Source organism: Typopeltis vanoorti, chromosome 13 (genome assembly GCF_054136105.1).
Source record: "Typopeltis vanoorti isolate ZY-2024b chromosome 13, IOZ_Tvanoo_1.0, whole genome shotgun sequence".
NCBI classification, from domain to species: domain Eukaryota; kingdom Metazoa; phylum Arthropoda; class Arachnida; order Uropygi; family Thelyphonidae; genus Typopeltis; species Typopeltis vanoorti.
Window position 1 is genome coordinate 61,603,642 of NC_143561.1, and position 20,120 is coordinate 61,623,761.

Below are 20,120 nucleotides of genomic sequence, written 5' to 3' on the forward strand. Positions count from 1 at the left end.
GTCAGCACGACAGATGTTTGATGCCAGGTTGTCAGCAAAAAAAGACCCAGAGGAAGATCAAAGCCTAGATGGATTGATGAAGTTAAAAGTGCTTCTAAACTGAATTATAAGATTCAGCAATGAAATCCTGATAAAACTATGTTTTACCAGGATTTCATCAACTTTTCTACAAGGTTTGTAGAAAAGTTATCGATAGGAAGTTAGTAGTAATATAAACTTATCATTATGGCAGAATAGTGTCCTGTATACCCCTTGATGGGTGTATATGCTACTATGACTCCATGATACCATGGCTACTTGATTCTTGATAACTGATATCATGTATCAAGTATCAAGAATTTCATGATGATGATGATATTATATATGAATCTCCATAGCATCCATGATCACAGAAACCACACTAACTTTTATACACATGAAACCTATCATACCTCTCCTTAACCTCATTCACTCAGGCCACTCATGACTAATTATTCTGTCAGTCCATTCCACTCATTCACCACTCTCTATGCAAAAAATCTAATTCACACACCCATTATGACATGGAAGTTTCTCTCTCTCATTTTCTGCTGACATTAAAAACAAAATGTATGACAAAATAAAAAACATAAAAACATAATGTATGCATTTAGTTCTATTCATCTGTTTACATAAAAATTGAGACCCAGCTATGAATGCAATTTAAATCCAGTTATTCTCCTTAGCATGAAAGATTATCACACCTTGTACTGGAGAGAATGGATAGCTTAAATACTGATAGCTCATAATTTGGATAACCATTCATGTAATATTACATGATTATGTCATACCCTTCACATTCTTGGTTTGGTCAGCATCTACAAAGGTTATGGCTGGTAGGGAGGTTAATGATACCATTCACCCATTTAACCACTACCTGATTTACACTCCTGATCCCTGTGTATAAAGTCTGATACTGCCTGATTCAAATACTCCCTGTCCATTTCTCTAAAATTTAACTAAAAATTTGAGACATGCTTAGATGCATCCCAGATCAAGACTGCATCATCATGTAGTCTTGACCTGGGATGTATAAAAAATGACACAGGATATGAAAGCTGAGTTGGTTAGGAGAAGGCAAGAGATGAAACGGATGAAGAATGAAATGAAGAGAAGTCAAGATATGTGTATGGCAGAGCGAAGAAGATGAAAACAAATTATGTCGGTAGGAAAGAGGTAACGAAAAACTCATGAGTGGCATTGTATGGGGGATGCCATTATTAGAGGTGTGGTAAACGAGAAGATGCACAAGGCTTGTTCTAATGGAGGTAAAATGAATAGCATGATTGAGGCATTTGATATAAGCAGTAAGCAAGCAAAAGAGTTGGTAGCAGTAATAGGGAAAATGACTCTACTGGGAACAAGGAACATGTAAGATTGGATATCAGGAAGTTGTTGAAAAGAATAAAAGATAATAGTGTGATAGGAAAGGGAGTGTGTTGCCAAGGTATGACAGTGATGATATGAGGCAGGAGATGAACATTGTGAATGATATGTCAGAGGAAATGTGTGAGAATAAAGGAGTGCACTTTGTTAATGTGTGTGTGTGTAATGAGTTTAAAGGACAAATTCAATGGTATAATTGTGATGGATTGCATTTGAATGATTTTGTTGAGAATAATTTGGAGAGCTTACTGCTGTAAGGTAGAGAAATCAGTGCAGAGAATGAATCTGATCAAGTAAGAAGTGACGTGAAAGAGCGGGAAGGCTCTGAAGGAGAGATTCAAGTGGTGGTTATGAATAAAGAAGTGGGTAGCATGAGTGTAGAGAATACTCTAGAGAACAAGTGAGCAAGACAAACAGGTAAACGGGGAGTCTCAGAGTGGACAGGGAAAAACAGCGTGAGAAAGGTTGATGCTCCAAGAGGAGGTGAATGCATGTGTAAAAAGGAAAGGGGATGACCTGGGATCAAGAGAAAACAGTTGGATTTGAAGAGGGTTCTAAGATGAATAAGGAGAAAGAAATGACTCTTTTCCATACTCAAGTTGAGTATGGAAAAGTCACATCTAATAAGTGGTATCAATGAAATTGTTATACATCCAGGAATGAGTTGTTATGCAAATGCTAGAAGTTTAAAAAAACAAGGCAAACGAAATTGCATTGATTCAGTTTGTTGACCCCAAAATCCTTGGAATAAGTGAGATAGGATTGGATAATGATGACATCCATGGGAAAAGAGATGGAAATGTATGATGTGTTTCGTGAAGATAGAAATGGTAAAAAAGGATGGGGGGGGGGGGGCTATTGATGATACGGAAAGAGGTATGTCCATACAAGGTAGAGATGCAAGAAGGAAAGAGTGGTATTGAGGCAATAGGGTGTAATATAGAGGTGAATATTACAGAACGGAATACTTGGTTAGATGTTGTTATAGAGCTGGTAATGTGGATGGTAGTGACCATAAAACATATAATCAAATTAGCTAAGCAAATAAGAAAAGGGGTAATCATTATGGGTGATTTCAATTATGCAATATAGACTGGATATTGAGATAGCAACTTGAAGTAAAGAAAATGGGTTTCTTGAGTTTTTGAGGCACAACGACCTCAGGGAGTATGTAATGGAGGACACACGAGGATTGAGTGTCTTGGATTTGATCATCTCATCAGAGGATGTTATTATAAATGAGGTGTCAAGTGTCAAATCACTCTCCAGTTGGTTAGAATGACAATAAAGTGATTATCTGTGTGGTTGCCAACCATGTGAGGACTTCCGTGAGGAAAGGATATATGTGGAATTACAAGGTTGGTGATTATGAGAAGCTTAGAAGACAGCTGCATCTGGAGAATGGAAGGAGTTGGAGATCAGTGCTGCTTAGGTGCTATTTACGAACTATCTAGTAGAAGCAATGTCTGAATGTATTCCAAGCATCAGAAGATTAAATAAGGAAGGCGTGAAATGGATGGATAACGAGAATTAAGCAGGCAATACAGAGAAAAAAAGGCATTGTTTTTCTAATAATCATTTAATAATCATTTTCATGACGAATACAAAAAACTGGCAAGGAGGGTCACTCAATTGGTAAGGTTAGCAAAAAGATAATACGAGCAGTAGTTAGCTAATGAAGAAAAAAGAAATCCTAGGGAGGTCTTTCAAAATATAACCAGCAAAAAAAAAAGAAAAAAAAAATTATGAAAGGATGACATTGATTGGAGAAAATGGTATAACAACAACTGCAGAATAGGATATAGTTGAGATATTTAATAAGCGGTCCATAAAGTCTTTCATTCTTGAGAATGTGCCATCATTGAGAGTTTGAGAGCAGTAAGAGCATTATCCCCTCCCTGTAGTGGTTCTCAGTAAGATCTGAAAAATAACTCTCTACAGTTGCAATCACTTCATGATTTGAAGAAAACGCTGACCAACAAGGAAGAGTGTTAGTTTTGGGAAGAGACAGAAGTCAGAGGGAGCCAAATATGGGGAATAGGATGGATGTTTCAACAATTCATAGTGCAGATCACTTAATTTTCCCATTGCCAAACCACCTTCGTGGGCAGGTGCAATATCCTGATGAAAGATGATATTTTTCTTCTGCAAACTGGGTCTTTTCTCATGAATTTTTTCATCTAGTCTGGTTAAAAGATCAGAATAATATTACCCGGTTATTGTTTTACCCTTTTCAAGATAATTAATAAACAAAATACCTTCAGCATCCCAAAACACTAATGCCATGACCATTCCTGCTGATGGAACCGACTTTGTCTTCTTTGGTGCTGAACAACTAGCTTCTGTCCACTGTTTTGACTGCTGTTTGGATTCTGGTGTTTGACTGCTGTCTGCTGTTTGGATTCTAATGGTGAATCCAAGTCTCATGCATTGTAAAAAACTGACACGCAATGTCAGTTTTATTCTTGTTAAAATGCTCCAAGCACTGTTAAGAGATTTTCATGCAAGTGCGTTTTTGATCTGCTGTGAGCAAGTGTGGCACCCATCTTGTGCAAAGCTTTTTTATTTGCAATTCTTCATGTAAAATATATCTTACACGTTCTTTTGAAATGCCTATAGTCTCAGCAGTTTCATTCACTTTGACTCGCTAGTCATCCAATACCATATCATCCACTTGATCAATTATTTCTGGTATTGTTACATTTTTTGGACGTCCTTCACGTGGATCATCTTCAAGGCTGGTATGGCCACATTTAAACTTGGCAGCCCATTTCTTAATTGTCAAAAATGAAGGAGAAGAGTGCCCATAAACTTTAATGAACTTCGAACGAATTTCTTTTGGCATTAAACCTTCTTTTACAAAGAATTTTATAACTGCGTGATACTCAATTTTATCCATTTCAAGGGATACAGACAACGTTTTTTCTTCAGACAGCTGTGTAAGTTCCAAAGGAGTGGAAGGAAGGCAAGACTTGCCTTCATAAGGGAGGTGACAGAACTCAAGCATCAAATTATAGGCCTATCTATGTGTCAGTTGTCATGGGTAAAGTGTTGGAGAGGCTGTTGAGAACCACAATCCAGAATTGGGTTCACGACAGTGGAATTATCTTTGATGGACAGCATGGATTTGCTAAAGGGAGGTCATGTTTATCTACTTATTACAATAAGGTGACTGCTTCATTGGACAAAGCAGATGGATACACAGTAGTATATTTAGATTTTGCAAAGGCGTTTGATAGATTTCCACGTGATAAATTGATAGTCAAACTAGAGTAGATTGTGTTGGATATTAGATTAGTGCATTGAATTGAAGACTGGCTATCTGATAGATGTCAGCAAGTTGCGTATGGGGGAGCAATATCCTATAAGAGGAAAGTCACTAGTGGCATACCTCAGGGGTCTGTTTTAGGACCATTGCTGTTTAACCTGTATGTTAATGATATTGGTGAAGATTTGAATGGAGATATTCACTTGCTTGCAGATGATGCAATTTGGGAAGAACTGCGAGGAGTAAAGCAGATGTTCTGGCCTTACAAGAAGACGAGTAGATTGAGTGAATGGGCAAGGGGTAGAAATGCCAGTTCAGTGTTGCAAAAAATGTAAGGTTTTAAACTTTGGGAAACAAAGATGGGATGTAGAATTTACTCTTGCTGGGAATATATTGTTGAAGGTGGAGGAATAAGAGATCTTGGGGTGATCGTAGATAAGGACCTAAAATTTAGAGGACACATTGCCAAAATTGTGAGGACAGCACAATGAATTCTGAGAATGACAATGACTTGTAGAAGTAAGTAGATTCTTGTTCCATTGTATAAGGTCTTGATTAGGTTAAATATTAACTACTGTGCACATATTTGGTCACCTGGTTTTCAAAATAAATGAAGAGATGTTGGAAAGGGTCCTGGGGCGATTGTCTAAGGTAGATTTTGATCTGTGGTATGTTGAATATGAGGAAAGTTTGAGGAGGTGCACTTTACAGAGTCTAGGAGTAGGAGGGGTGATATGATTGAGACATACAAGTTGGTAAGTGGTTGTCATGGGATCAATGTTGAAGAGGTTTTTCATAAAATCGTGGAAGCTCAGGGGAGAACAATAGGTCATTCTTGTAAGCTGTATAATGAGAAGAAGTTTTTTTTTTGCATGCAGAGTTGTGAATGATTGGAATGCCTTGCCTAAGAGTGTGGTGTCTGCAGAGAATTTGAATGTGTTTAAGCCAACATATGATGAGCTGTGTGTATGAAAAATCTTAGATGAGAGTTTTACTCCATGGAATCTTAGGATAATATATAATAATAATAGTAATAATAATAATAATAATGATTCCTCAGTTGGTGGCAAAGTGGCTACCTTGATTATGTACAACTTCTCTGATTTTGTCAGCAGATTCTTCTTTCTCAAACTCTGGATCTCCTTTATGACATGCTATTTTAGGTTATCTGCATTAAATTCCATTTCTTTTCCTTCTTACAGTGTATGTCTCTATATTTGAAGGCTTTCATAATAATTGCTTCTCCTTTTGCTTGTTAAATTGCCAATTGCCTTGCATAAGCATTTTTTTTTTTTAAATGGGCTCCCACCCATGAAAGGTTATTTGCAAACCTATAGTACATTAGCACTATGGGTGGACTAAAATAATAAGTTTAGTTTAATCCTTTATCCAAGTGTGAGCAAACAAAGTTTGCACCTGAAAGTATCTTCAGGACTGGGGTAAGGTAGTACAATACCAGACAACTCGTTGCAAAGGTAGAGAAAGCTCTCGTCACTCCTTTCTCAGTATATCCCATAATGCAAAGCACATCTCCTTGCAGATATGTGTAATGCTATGCATTAAGACAAGGGCCACTACCTATACTGATTTCGACCTTTATTGAGGTCTCGTCAGTGGGAGCCAGGCCCAGTAGTGGAGACACCAAGGCAGAAGCAATGAGAGGTCATCCCAACCTATAGGAGTCTTTGTTTGCTCACACTTGGATAAAGGATTAAACTAAACTTATTATAGTCAAACCAAGTGAAAAATAAACTCTCAACATGGATGGACTAAGTTTTTTTTTTTTATATTTTTATTCATTGTATATATATATATATATTTTTTTTTTTTTGTATTAAGTTATTTTTTTAGGTAGTCCAGAAACCTACTCTAGAGACCAAACATGGAACTTATTCAAGCCACCTCATACCTCTGATAAGCAGGATGGTGGTGGTGTCATACAATGTGATGAATTTCAGCTTCCATTTAAAGACAGTCACACAGTCACTAAAGACATCCATGTTCACAGTGGGATTTGAAATTGCAACCTGTTTGTTGGAGAGTGATTATGATTTTGACATATTGTCTTTTATCTCCACGTAGTCTCAAATACATTGTAACTCTGCCTTTCTGCTGAACTTTTACTCTTATTGGTTGCAGTTCTCTTGTTGTTATCAATGTTCAAATGTCACTCCTGGAAACTGAGTAAGTGTGCTGCTTGTTATGATGTGAGTTCTAGACTTTTATTTTATGCTTGGAAAGTGGCGAACAAGTGGAATATGGTTGTAGTTAAATGATATGATTAGTGCAGACCTCTAACAGTGACTACTTGGACTTCATGATGGTACTGAGATAGTAATTTTTAAGAATCGATTAAAATTAATTTATTATTAAAAGAAATCTGTTTTTGAATATATATATTGATTTCAAGGTTCAGTTTGAATTTCTCATTACACATGGTTATATTTTTGAAATTTTAGGGTACCCCAGGCCCCAGAGGTTTACCAGGTCCAGATGGACCTATAGGCATGAAGGGCTCTCAGGGAGATCGTGGACCTCAAGGATCACAGGGTTCAAAGGGTGCTCAGGTAAAAATTCATTTCTAAAAAAATGTGTTTTAATGTACAGTATTTCATAGATAAATTATTATTATTATTATTATTATTATTATTATTCAGGCCTCCAAGGAGTCAAAAGACTCATCGAGGGAGGTCCTTTCTAAGACATAAAGTCTGTCAAGACTCATCGAGGGGAAGTCCCCCCCTGAGAAACACAAAGTTTATCATACCACTCCTTAAACCCACTGACCGTTCTTGCTCCCACCACTCCATCAGGCAATGCATTCCACGGCTCAACCACCCTCCACACAAAGAAACCACTCCTTACCCTCTTGCTCACAGTTTCCTTTCGTAACTTCCAGGGATGGCCTCTTGTCATCACTCCTTCCCGCTGATCAACCAAGCGAAAGAACTCCCCAGTGTCAACCCTGTAACCACCTCTCAACAGTTTAAAAGTCTCAATCATATCACCTCTCCTTCTTCTATCCACCAAACTCTGCAGTCCACATTCTCTAAGCCGATCCTCATAACTATCCTTGTACAGCCCTGAAACCATCTTTGTCATCCGTCTTTGTATCCTTTCCACGGTTAATTTATCCCCTTCAAATCCTGGGGACCAAATCTGAGAACAATAGTACAAGTGTGGTCTGATCAGAGACTTATACAACGGAATGATAACCCTCTTATCTCTGCAGGTCAGTGTCCTTCTCATAATAGCAGCAATCCTCTGTGTTACCTTCACCACCTTTGCAATATGTCCCCTAAACTTCAGGTTTCTATCAATCATCAACCCCAGATCTCTTGTCTCCCCTACTTCCTCCAGTATAACTCCTCCCATAGAGTATGCAGCATCCCATCGATGTTTCCCAAACCTCAAGACCTTACATTTTGCTGCATTAAACTGACACCCCCATTCATTTGCCCATCTATCTAGCTTATTTAAATCCTCTTGCAGGGCTACCACATCTGCACTATTACTAATAATCCTTCCAAGCTTCGCATCATCCGCAAACAACTGAATATCCCCCTGCAATCCACTGGCTATGTCATTGATATAAAGGTTAAACAATATAGGTCCTAGTACTGAGCCCTGTGGGACCCCACTTGTAACCCTCTGCCTCCTGGAAACTGCTCCACCATACACAACTCTCTGATACCTATCAGACAGCCAATCCTGAATCCAGTTGACCAATCTGACATCCAGACCCATGTGCTGCAACTTAAATATCAGCTTATCATGTGGCACCCTGTCAAATGCCTTCGCCAAGTCTAAGAAAATTGCAGTATATGCCTTTCCCTCATCTAATGCTCTTGTAACTTTATTATAAAAGGCTAGCATATTGCTAAAACAAGAGCGTCCTTTCACAAATCCATGTTGATTCTCACAGATAACATTACCCTCATCTGCCCAATGCTGTACACGGTCCCTCACTGCTTTCTCCAAGATCTTAACAACTACTGATGACACACAGACTGGCCTATAATTAGACACTTCCAGTCTGTTACCACCCTTATGCAATGGCACTATCTTACCTTCCTTCCATTCCCTGGGCACCTTTGCCAAATCCAGACTTTCATTGAAAAGCCACGTTAAAGGTATTGTCAATTCCCTAGCACATTCTCTCAAAACTCGTGGCGAAATACCATCCAGTCCCACAGCTTTACTGACATCCAGAGTACTCAGTATCTGAAACACACTCTCCTCCTGTACCTCCAGACCTCGTACCAGTCCTATCCCTCTAGCATTAAAACTGACTCCTCTAGGATGAAATACTCCAATAAAGTGTTCATTGAACAATTCCACTATGTCCTCTGCATCAGTCACTCTATTCCCATTTTTATCCCACAATATCATTCTTCCACAGTCATTTCTCCTCCTACTGGCCACATAGCTAAAAAATTCCCTAGGATTTTCTTTGGATCTTAGGGCCAATCTCCTCTCATATTCCAGTTTCGCTTTCCTTACCACACGAGTCACTCTTCTGGCCTGTGTCTTATATTCCTCATGCATCTCTTCACCTGTCTCCTTATATCTCTTCCATAGCCTCTTTTTCGCATGCAATTCCTGTTTAATATTGTTTGTCATCCACTTTACTCCAAATTGCGCCCTCTTCTTCACTCGTGGTATACAACTTACCATTGCTGATAACAAATATTCTTTCACAATTTCCCACGCACTGGTGATATCCCGGCCTTCCAATTCCTCCCTCCATGAAACTTCCCGAAGTTGACGTCTAAGACTATTATAATCACCTGCCTTATAATTCCACATAAGTTCCCGTCTCTTTGATACTCCTGCATGTCTATTCATTTTCCAAGTCAAAACCATATGGTCACTCTCTCCAACTGGTGGGAGAGACGTCAACTCAGTTATTATCAACTCTTCTGATGCTATAACCAAATCCAAAATTTTTGAACCTCTTGTTCCCTCTGTTACATGTTGCCTAAGACATTTGCCCCTCAAGAATTCTAGAAATTCCATTCCCCTATTGTTACATGCATCTTCCTCTCTCCAATTTATACTACTGAAGTTAAAATCTCCCATAACAATCATTCTTCTTGCACTTGCCAAACTTAGCTGTCTAAACATCTCCTGGTCCCCATCCTCTGTGCTCCTGGGTCTGTAGCAACACCCCACTAAATATCCTGTCTTACCTACCTCTACCTCACACCATACGCTCTCAAAATCATTTGTCTCACTACCTTCCAAATTTTCCACTCTTAGAGGACATAGGTCATCACTTATCATAAGCAGCACCCCACCACCACGCTTTCCCCTCCTATCCTGGCGAAAAATGCTATACCCAGTGACTTCTATTCCTGTTTTTATATCCAATTCTGTCAACCACGTCTCAGTGATCGCAATAATTTTTGGCCGTGCTTTTTATTCATTTTCTTTACTATATAGTAGATGTTATAAGAATGTCTGCTTGATGTAGACACACACAGACTTCCTCCTCCCTTTTTTTTTTAAATCTAATTTCCACAAATTTTATGATCCAGAATTAATTTGATCTATAACCTTGTAGAATGAACTTTCTGTGAAATTATCTATTTATTAAAAAAGAGTTGTCAGTTGTTGATTTTGCATTTCTTAGAGGACACAAGATAGCTGCTATGATAGTATGTGACTTACCTTAAAGATTCTGATTATAAGTTTTTTTTATTTATTTTATTTATTCACTTCAGAATTTATTTAGCCAATGTTCAGTTGTTATGCAAATAGAAATTGTTAATCATTGTATGGAGAAAAATTTTTTCTTTTTTTCAGTAGTATTCTGAACTTGTGGTTAATGCATTTTTTATTTATTCAACATAATTTTACATTTAACTGTGATTTTTAATGAGATTTTACTTTGAAATCCTTTTATTGTTTAAACAACCATGTCAAAATAATATTTTTACAAAATAAAATATTCTTTTGCAAGCACCAAAATTAGAATTTCCACATTACATCTTCTTTCTTCTTCCTAACATGGATTTTAGGGCAGGTGGCCTGTTCTGGTCTCATGCCATCTCTTTCTTGATCTTCTGATTCTTCTTTTTCCACTTATTTTATATCTGTATAATATTTTTTGTAGTTTGTTGTTGTCCATTTGATTTAAATGTTATATCCATTTTAGTTTATACTGTCTTATGTAGTTATTAAAAACAACACGTAAGTCCACAGTAATAACTTTAATTAATAAATAAGGTAGATATTTCGTACTAAAAATAATTGTACATCTTCAGTGTTACAAACAGACAGGAATAGAATACAAGTAATGAATACTTGGTGGATCACCTATTAAAATACAATGTTGTCGTGAGCTAGGAAATGAAAGACATTAATAAATAATTAATATTTAAGATAACTAGTTTTTTAATGATTACATAAAATAAAAGTCTCCCAGATCTTCGAGAGAGAGAGAGAGAGGCAATCATTTTGATTTAAATTCGGTCAGTATAAAAAAGCTTCACAACTTTCTTTAAAGAGGCATTCATATTTGAACCTGCATCTATGAAGTAGAATAGCTTTATCCTACTGAATATTATGGGTAGTGGTAATACTGTGTTATGCTAGACCAGACTTCTGAGGTTTGTTGTAATCAATATAATATTGATGTTCTTTAATTCTTTTTTTTCACAGAACGGCCAGTTTGTCCAAAATAAGAAACATCGCATTCACAAGGAATTTTGTAAACGCCAGCCAAAGACAGAGATGACAGTTTATCTTTTGTAGAAGGCAATAAGGAAGAAATTTTGTTGATAGGAATATAAGTGGGAATCAATTGGTAAATCAATCTTTTTTAAAATTCTACCTATAGGTTCTGAGATTCCTGGAATGTAGGGGGATTGGAACTCTGCGAACTGTTGAAGAAACCTTAGGTATTGAAACATATTGGACATCCTGCTTACTCGAACTTCTTCTGGTACCTTATCTACAAGCGTTTTTCGAAAGCCCACATTTACTGGCAGATACATTCATAAAATGTCTGCTCACCATACATCTCAAAAATTTGGCATTCTTAAATTTCTGATTAATAGGGCACATAAAGTTTGCTCTTCTCCAGAAATCTTACAACAAGAACTTTCCATCATTAAAAAGTTAATGGTATCTAATAATTACCACCCTAATCAAATCCAACAGATAATTGAATCTTATGTTTCAATACCTAAGGTTTCTTCAACAGTTCGCAGAGTTCCAATCCCCTACATTCCAGGAATCTCAGACCCTATAGGTAGAATTTTAAAAAATTACCAGTTGATTCCCACTTATATTCCTATCAACAAAATTTCTTCCTTATTGCCTTCTACAAAAGATAAACTGTCATCTCTGTCTTTGGCTGGCGTTTACAAAATTCCTTGTGAATGCAATGTTTCTTATTTTGGACAAACTGGCCGTTCTGTGGAAAAAAGAATTAAAGAACATCAATATTATATTGATTACAACAAACCTCAGAAGTCTGGTTTAGCACAACACAGTATTACCACTACCCATAATATCCAGTGGGATAAAGCTATTCTATTTCATAGATGCAGGTTCAAATATGAACGCCTCTTTAAAGAAAGTTGTGAAGCTTTTTTACATCGACCGAATTTAAATCGAAACGATTGCCACTCTCTCTCGAAGATCTGGGAGACTTTTATTTTATGTAATCATTAAAAAACTAATTATCTTAAATATTAATTATTTATTAATTTCTTTCATTTCCTAGCTCGTGACAACATTGTATTTTAATAGGTGATCCACCGAATGTTCGTTACTTGTATTCTATTCCTGGCTGTTTGTAACACTGAAGATGTACTATTATTTTTAGTACGAAATATCTACCTTATTTATTAATTAAAGTTATTACTGTGGACTTACGTATTATTTTTAATAATTATACTATGCCACAGGTCCCTCTAAAAATAAAAATGTCTTATGTAGTAATTAATTGGTTTTATATTCAGGGATTATAAAATTTTTTCATTTGTTTTATGGTCTCACTTGGTATATTATTATTATTATTATTATTAAACAAGACCTCATGGAGTCAAAGACTCATCTAGGAGGTCCTTTTATCTCACACACATCTCATCATACCGGGTCTTAAACACATTCAAACTCCTTGCAGACACCACACTCTCAGGCAAGGCATTTTAATCATTCACAACTCTGCACGAAAAAAACCTGCCTCTCACTCCCCTACTCACACCCTCTTTATACAGTTTCCAGGCATGACCTCTGGTTCTCCCCTGATCTCCCACTATTCTCTGTAGAACTTCTCCACCATTGATCCTATAACAACCCCTTACCAACTTGTAGGTCTCTATCATATCTCCCCTCTTCCTTCTCTCCACTAGACTCTGCAAATTACATCTTTTCAATCTTTCCTCATACTCAACATTCCAGAGGTCAGAAACTACCTTAGTCAGTCGCCTTTGGACCCTTTCCAACATCTCTTCATCCTTCTGAAAACCAGGTGACCAAATCTGGGCACAATAGTCCATGTGTGGCCTAATCAAAGCCTTATACAATGGAACAAGAATCTCCCTACTTCTACACGTCAGTGTCCTCCTCATCATTCCCAGAAGTCTTTGTGTTGTCTTCACAATTTTGGCGATGTGTCCCCTAAATTTTAGATCCTTATCCACTATCACTCCCAGATCTCTTATTTCCTCTACTTCCAACAATATATTCTTACCAAGCATAAATTCTGCATCCCATCTTTGTTTTCCAAATTTTAAAACCTTACATTTTGCAACATTGAACTCACATCCCCATTTGCTTGCCCAATCACTCAATTTATTCAAGTCTTCTTGCAAGACCACAACATCTTCACTACTCTTTATGGTTCGTCCCAACTTTGCATCATCTGCAAACAACTGAATATCTCCATCCAAATCTTTGCCAATATCATTAATATACAAGTTAAATAGTAATGGCCCTAAAACAGATCCCTGAGGCACTCCACTAGTGACTTTCCTTTTCCTGGATATTGCACCCCCATACACAACTTGTTGATACCTATCAGATAGCCAGTCTCCAATCCAATGCACTAATCTAATATCCAACCCCATCTGCTCTAGTTTGACTGTCAACTTATCATGAGGTACTCTATCAAAAGCTTTTGCAAAATCCAAATATATTACTGTGTATCCTTCTCCTCTGTCCAAGGAAGCAGTCACTTTATTGTAATAAGTAAGTAGATTACTAAAACACGACCTCCCTTTAGCAAATCCATGCTGTCCATCAAAGATTATACCATTGTTGTCAACCCAACTCTGGATCCTAGTTCTCACAAGCTTCTCCAACAACTTAACCACAACACCTGACACACAGATAGGCCTATAGTTTGATGCTTGAGTTCGATCACCTCCTTTATGAAGTGGCACAATCTTGCCCTCCTTCCACTCTTTAGGGATTTGACCAAGTGCAAGACTCGTATTAAAAAAATATGTCAAGGCAGGTGTCAACTCTCTGGCACATTCCTTCAGAATACGCGGTGATATATTATCAAGTCCCACAGCCTTATTTACATCTAGTTTACTCAACTCCCCAAACACCTCTTCCTCACTTACAGTCAGTCTCTCCTCCCCATCATCAACTGCTCTTAATCTCTCCATGAAGTCACATTCACAAGATTGAAAGATCTTTATGAACTGTTCATTAAGTATCTCCACCACACATTCTGCAACAGCTGTCTTTATACCATTTCCTCCAATCAATGTCATCCTTCCATAATCATTCTTTCTTTTGCTGGCTACATATCGAAAGAACTCCCTAGGATTCTTTTTAGCTTCATTAGCTAACTGCTGTTCATACCTCTCTTTAGCTACTCTCACCAACCAAGTCACTCTCCTTGCCTGGTCTTTGTAGAACTCATGAAATTGGTTACTTCCACTTCTCTTATGCTGCCTCCACAATGCCCTTTTTCTCTGTATTGCATACTTAATCTCTTTATTCATCCATCTCACACCTAACTTATTTAACCTTCTCACCCGTGGTATACATTTAGACATTGCATCCAGTAAATATTTTTTGAAAATCCTCCAAGCTGCATTGATCTCTTTTCCAGCTAACTCCTCATTCCATGCTACACCTGCAAGCTGTCTCCTGAGCTCTTCATAATCACCCCCCTTGTAGTTCCACATATACCCTTTTTTCACTGGGGTCCTTGCACTGCTGGCAACCACCCAAGTAATCACCTCATGGTCACTTTCACCAATTGGTGGATGATTTGATACCTCATTGATAATTACATCCTCCGATGAGATGACCAAATCCAAGACCCTTAATCCTCTTGTGCCCTCTGTTACATACTGTCTGAGGTAGTTATCCCTCAAAAACTCAAGAAACTCATTTTCTTTACTTCCAGTTGCTATCTCTTCATTCCAGTCTATATTGCCATAATTAAAATCACCCATAATGATCACCCTTTTCTTATTTGCTTGACTTATTTGACTATACATTTCACTATCACCACCATCCACATTACCAGGTCTATAACAACATCCCACCAAGTATTTGATTCTATTCACCTCTATCTCACACCATACTGCCTCAAAACCACTGGCCCCATTTCCCTCTTGCATCTCTACCTTGTATGGACATAACTCTTTCTCTATCATCAATAGCACTCCCCCTCCCTTTTTACCCCTTCTATCCTCACGAAACACATCATACCTTTCCATCTCTATTCCTGTCAGGATGTCATCCTCATCTAACCATGTCTCACTTATTCCGACAATCTCTGGGTGCACAGACGCAATTAGTGCAACCATTTCATCCGCCTTGTTTCTTATACTTCTAGCATTGGTATACAAACACAACAACTCATTTCTGGATCTACAGCTAGTTCCACTGATACCACTCACTCGATGTGATCTCTCCATGCTGGACTGGGGCCATTTCCCTTTCTGCTTCTTCATTTTAGAACCCTTTGCAATTCCATCTGTTTCCTTTTGATCCCTGATCACCCCATTACTTTACTGCCTACACATTCTCTCATCTCCTCTTGGAGCATCCACCTTTCTCACGCTGTGTATCCCTGTCCACCCTGAGCCTCGCCGTTTCCCTGCTCCTCTTGCACACCCATTCTCTCATTTTCTATACTCATACCACTCACTTCCACATTCATTTCCACTCCTTCAATCTCTCCTGTCTTACTCTCCTGCTCTTCCACATCACTCCCCTCTCGATCTGATTCATTCTCTCTATTCACTTCTCTACCTTCCAGCAGCAGTCTCTCCAAGCGACTCACACCATAACCACTCAAATGCAGTCCATCGCTCCCATACAGCTCACTTCGTCCCTCAAACTCATTCCACACATTAACAAACTCTACTCCCATCTCCTCACACATTTCAGCCAGAATATCATTCATAATCCTTGCTCTCCGCCTCATTTCACCACAATCATACCTAGGCAACACACTGACCACCCTTCCTGTCACACTATTCTCCTTTATCTTTCCAAGCAGTCTCCTGACATTCATTTTGACATGCTCTTTGTTCTCTCTCAAATCATTCGTACCAATTAATACAATTAACTCTTTTGCTCGTTCCTGCCTCATATTCAATGCCTCAATCACTCTACTCATTTTACCGCCTGGAAAACATACCTTGTGCATTTCCATCTGTATATCCATCTGTTTTTCTGAGAAATTTCATTGCTGCTGTTTGAATTCGTTTTTCATCTTTTCCTTTTATGGTCCATGTTTCTCTTCTGTATAGTAAAGTTGGTTTTGACAAGACATTATGTAGTCTAATTCTAGTGTGTTTTTTGTAATAGGGATGGTTTTTAATATATTATTTATAATGCCATTTACTTTGACAAAGTTTGATATTTTAGTGTCTGTGTCTTTTTCTTCTTCATATGATAAATCACTTCCCAAGTATTTGAAAGTATTTTTTAATGTTCTATTATTTTATTATCTATCAGTATTTTACTTCTTATTGGATTTTCTCCTTTGAATGGCATTATCTTTGTTTTTTCTTTAGATATTGTTTTGAGATATCATTTAATGATTTTAATTCATTTCATTTCATATCGTGATTCAACGACTGTGAGCCCCTTTTATGGGGAGGTACTGCACCACTTCAATCCCACCTATTTTTTTATAGGGGGGGGGGATTGTCGACTATGCCGGTCCTGGGCACGGAACCGGCATAGCTGACAATTCAGACCTATGACTGGAGGGATTGTCTTAAGTATTCCTGACTGTATCCGTGTGTGTTCACGGGGCTGGTTTGCCTGCTTGCAGGATGAAAAACCCCAGATAAACTGGGGGGAAAACTCTGCTGTCCATGCCCAAGACCGGCTAACTTGGCTATGGCTGAGGAAGATCCTTAAGCTCTTCACATTGTCAATGGGAATCGAACCTAGGACACTCTTTCTCCCAGGCATAGCCTAGGTTAGCCTAGTGGCTATATGAAGTGCATAGCCACTAGGCTAACCCCTGCAGACCTATGATTTTAATGATCTTTGTAAATCATCTTCTGATGTAGCTAATACTATTTGATCAACTGCAAATAGTAGTGTATCTATCCTCATTTGTGGGGTTATTTGTGTAGCAAATAAGGTTATATTGTTTCCAGATTGCTATAATTTTATTTATACATATATTGAAATGCAGAGGTAAGAGGGTACATCCTTGTCATACTCCTCTTGATATATCTTTCCATTCTGAGATGTGTTCTAATTTAACTGCTATTTTATTTCCTGTATACATTTCTTGAATGGATTGTAAAAGTTGGTTTGGTATATTTAAATCGGTTAATATTTTAAACAATTTTTGTCTACTAATTTTGTCCAAGGATTTTTCATAATCAATGTGTGTTTCTTTTTGAAATTCCCTTCTCTTTTCTATTAATAATTTTAGAGTAAAAATTGGATTTATGCAGGATCGGCCTTTTTGGAAACCATTTTGTTCTAGTAGTTTGTCCTCTACAATACTGTTTAGCTTCTCTTTTAATATTCCTGCATATATTTTATATCCTGTATGTTCCCTCCCACAATGAGTCCTGGAACTCCCTGGAGCTGTCACGTAATAATAATAATAATTTATCAGACCAATTCCCCTATAGTTATTGCAATTGTCTTTATTTACTTTTTTAAAGATTGAGATAACCAGTGCTTTTTTCCAAGAGTTAGGAGTTTTTCCAGACATCCAAACCATATTAAGAAATTTCAGAAGTCTTTTATTAAATTTTTCATCTACATTTTTGTATACTCCATATTTATACTGTCTTCTCCTGGTGTTTTCCTATTTTTCATCTCCTTTATTGTATTTTCCAGTTCTAACATTGTGATATTTTCTGTTAGTCATTCTTTGTTTTATAAAAACTTGGATATGAAATTCCTAAAAATAATATTAACTTCAAATATGAACTTCAAAACAGTTCATGTTTGTCAGGACATCAAAATGAATTTAATTGGGATAAATGTGCAATTTTGTCTATTTGATAAAAAAGATATGAAAAAAGATATAAGTTGGATATGAAATTCCTAAAAATAATATGAACTTCAAAACAGTTCATGTTTGTCAGGACATCAAAATGAATTTAATTGAGATAAATGAGCAATTTTATCTATTAAACAAGGAAAAATTAATGACACTAGCAATTTTAATTTTGACCTGGAGAGGTGTCTAAAAGCAATTTCAGCTAATGAACATTCTAGGAATAGTAGAAGCCAATGATAGTCTCCACTCAAAAGTTAAAGAGCAAGCAGCAGCACAATACATAAAAAGAGTCAGGAACATTCTGAGAACAAAACTTAATGTATTGAACACAATTTGAGTGATGAACTGTTGGGCTACACCAGTCATATGATACACAGCTGACATAGTAGATTGGACAAAAAAATCTGGACAAATTGGACCACAAAACTCAAAAATTAATGATCCATGAAGTGATATTGACTGTCTGTATCTACCAAGAGAAATAGGTGGATGGGATCTTCTGCAAGTGAGACAAACTGTTGAAGAAGAAGTTTAAAAATTACATCAACAATAGCACTGAGCAAATGCTTTATGCCATTTCACAAGAAGGCCTTCGAAAAGCAATAGGGAAATAAATTTGATTACAAAAAAGAACAGCAAAATAACCTATATGTGCTGGAAAAATATATCTTTGCCTGGCCAATTTCTGTGCAATTAAACAATTAAGCTGAATTAAAAATTGACCAGACCAAGATGTGGCAATGGCTATAATCTGGCTATATTAAAAAATAAACTGAACAATTCACTCTAGCAGCTTGAGCAAAGGTATTACAAGCTAATGCAACAAAGCAAAAATTGAGAATATCAGTAATAACAGTAAATGTAGATTCCTTTCCTTCATGCTTACACGGTGATCAGAATACATCATGAAATTTATGGAAACAACTACCGTGTTAAAGTGAGCAGTACAAGGCTCAAGCTAGGAAGGCTACCAGCATAGTAAGAAAAGCTAAATCAGATTATGAGAAGACCTTAGGCAAAGAGATGAAGAGTAATCCCAAAGAGCTCTTCCACTATGTGGCAAGTAAATGGAAGAATGACTTCGGAAGGATAACTTTAGTGGGTGCTGATGGTATTGAGGTGACAAAATCAGATGTAATAGTTGAGTTACTGAGTGATCACTTTTCAAAAGTCTATCACTCAAGGGAGGATATCTCTGTACCTGTAGCAATAACTAATGTGAGAATTGAAGCTAAGAAATCAGAGGTATTTAATATATTGCAAAATTTAAATGCAAACACTGCTGTAGGCTTAGATGGAATATCAGCTCAGGTGTTGCGTGAATGTGCAAATGAATTGTCAACCCCCCTCTTACCTGGATGTTTAAATTTGTCTAACTTCCACTCCCTAGGTATTGCCCTAGGGAGTGGAAGTTAGGCAAAGTGGCTCCTTTGCATAAGGGTGGTTCTAAAACTGCGGTAGTTAATTACAGACCAATCACCGTCTCAGGAGTAGTGGTAAAAGTATTGGAAAAGTTGGTTAAAGACAAAATTCAAGAATGGGTGGATCAGGATATGATACTCTATAGAGGCCAACATGGTTTTGTTAAAGGTAGATCCTGCCTTAGCAATCTATTAACTTTACATAATAGAATGACATCTGAGTTGGACAAAGGAGCTGGCTACACATTGGTACTTCTGGATTTTGCTAAGGCTTTTGACAGGATACCCCATGGAACACTGTTACGCAAATTGAAGCAGATGAGAATAGATACTAAATTGGTGATATGGATAGGAGAATGGCTCAAGGAGAGATACCAGAAGGTGGTGTATGGAGGAGCCGAGTCCAGGATGAGGCAGGTGACCAGTGGTGTGCCTCAGGGCTCTGTGCTTGGGCCATTGTTGTTTAATTTTTATATAAATGATATAGGAAATGGCTTACAGGGAGATATTCAGTTGTTTGCTGATGATGCAAAGTTAGGTAGCGCAATAAAAAATCAAG

The 20,120-nt window shown here is 37.4% G+C and overlaps 1 protein-coding gene across 1 annotated transcript in view; it reads left to right on the forward strand.

Moving 5' to 3' along the window:
- Positions 1-20,120, forward strand: part of LOC150100214 (uncharacterized) — an 850,396-nt gene that overhangs the window by 452,197 nt on the left and 378,079 nt on the right. Inside the window, exon 23 of the mRNA XM_090402345.1 lies at positions 7,132-7,239. Within this exon, the coding sequence (XP_090258471.1) occupies positions 7,132-7,239 (108 nt within the window). The remainder of the gene's footprint in view (positions 1-7,131; positions 7,240-20,120) is intronic.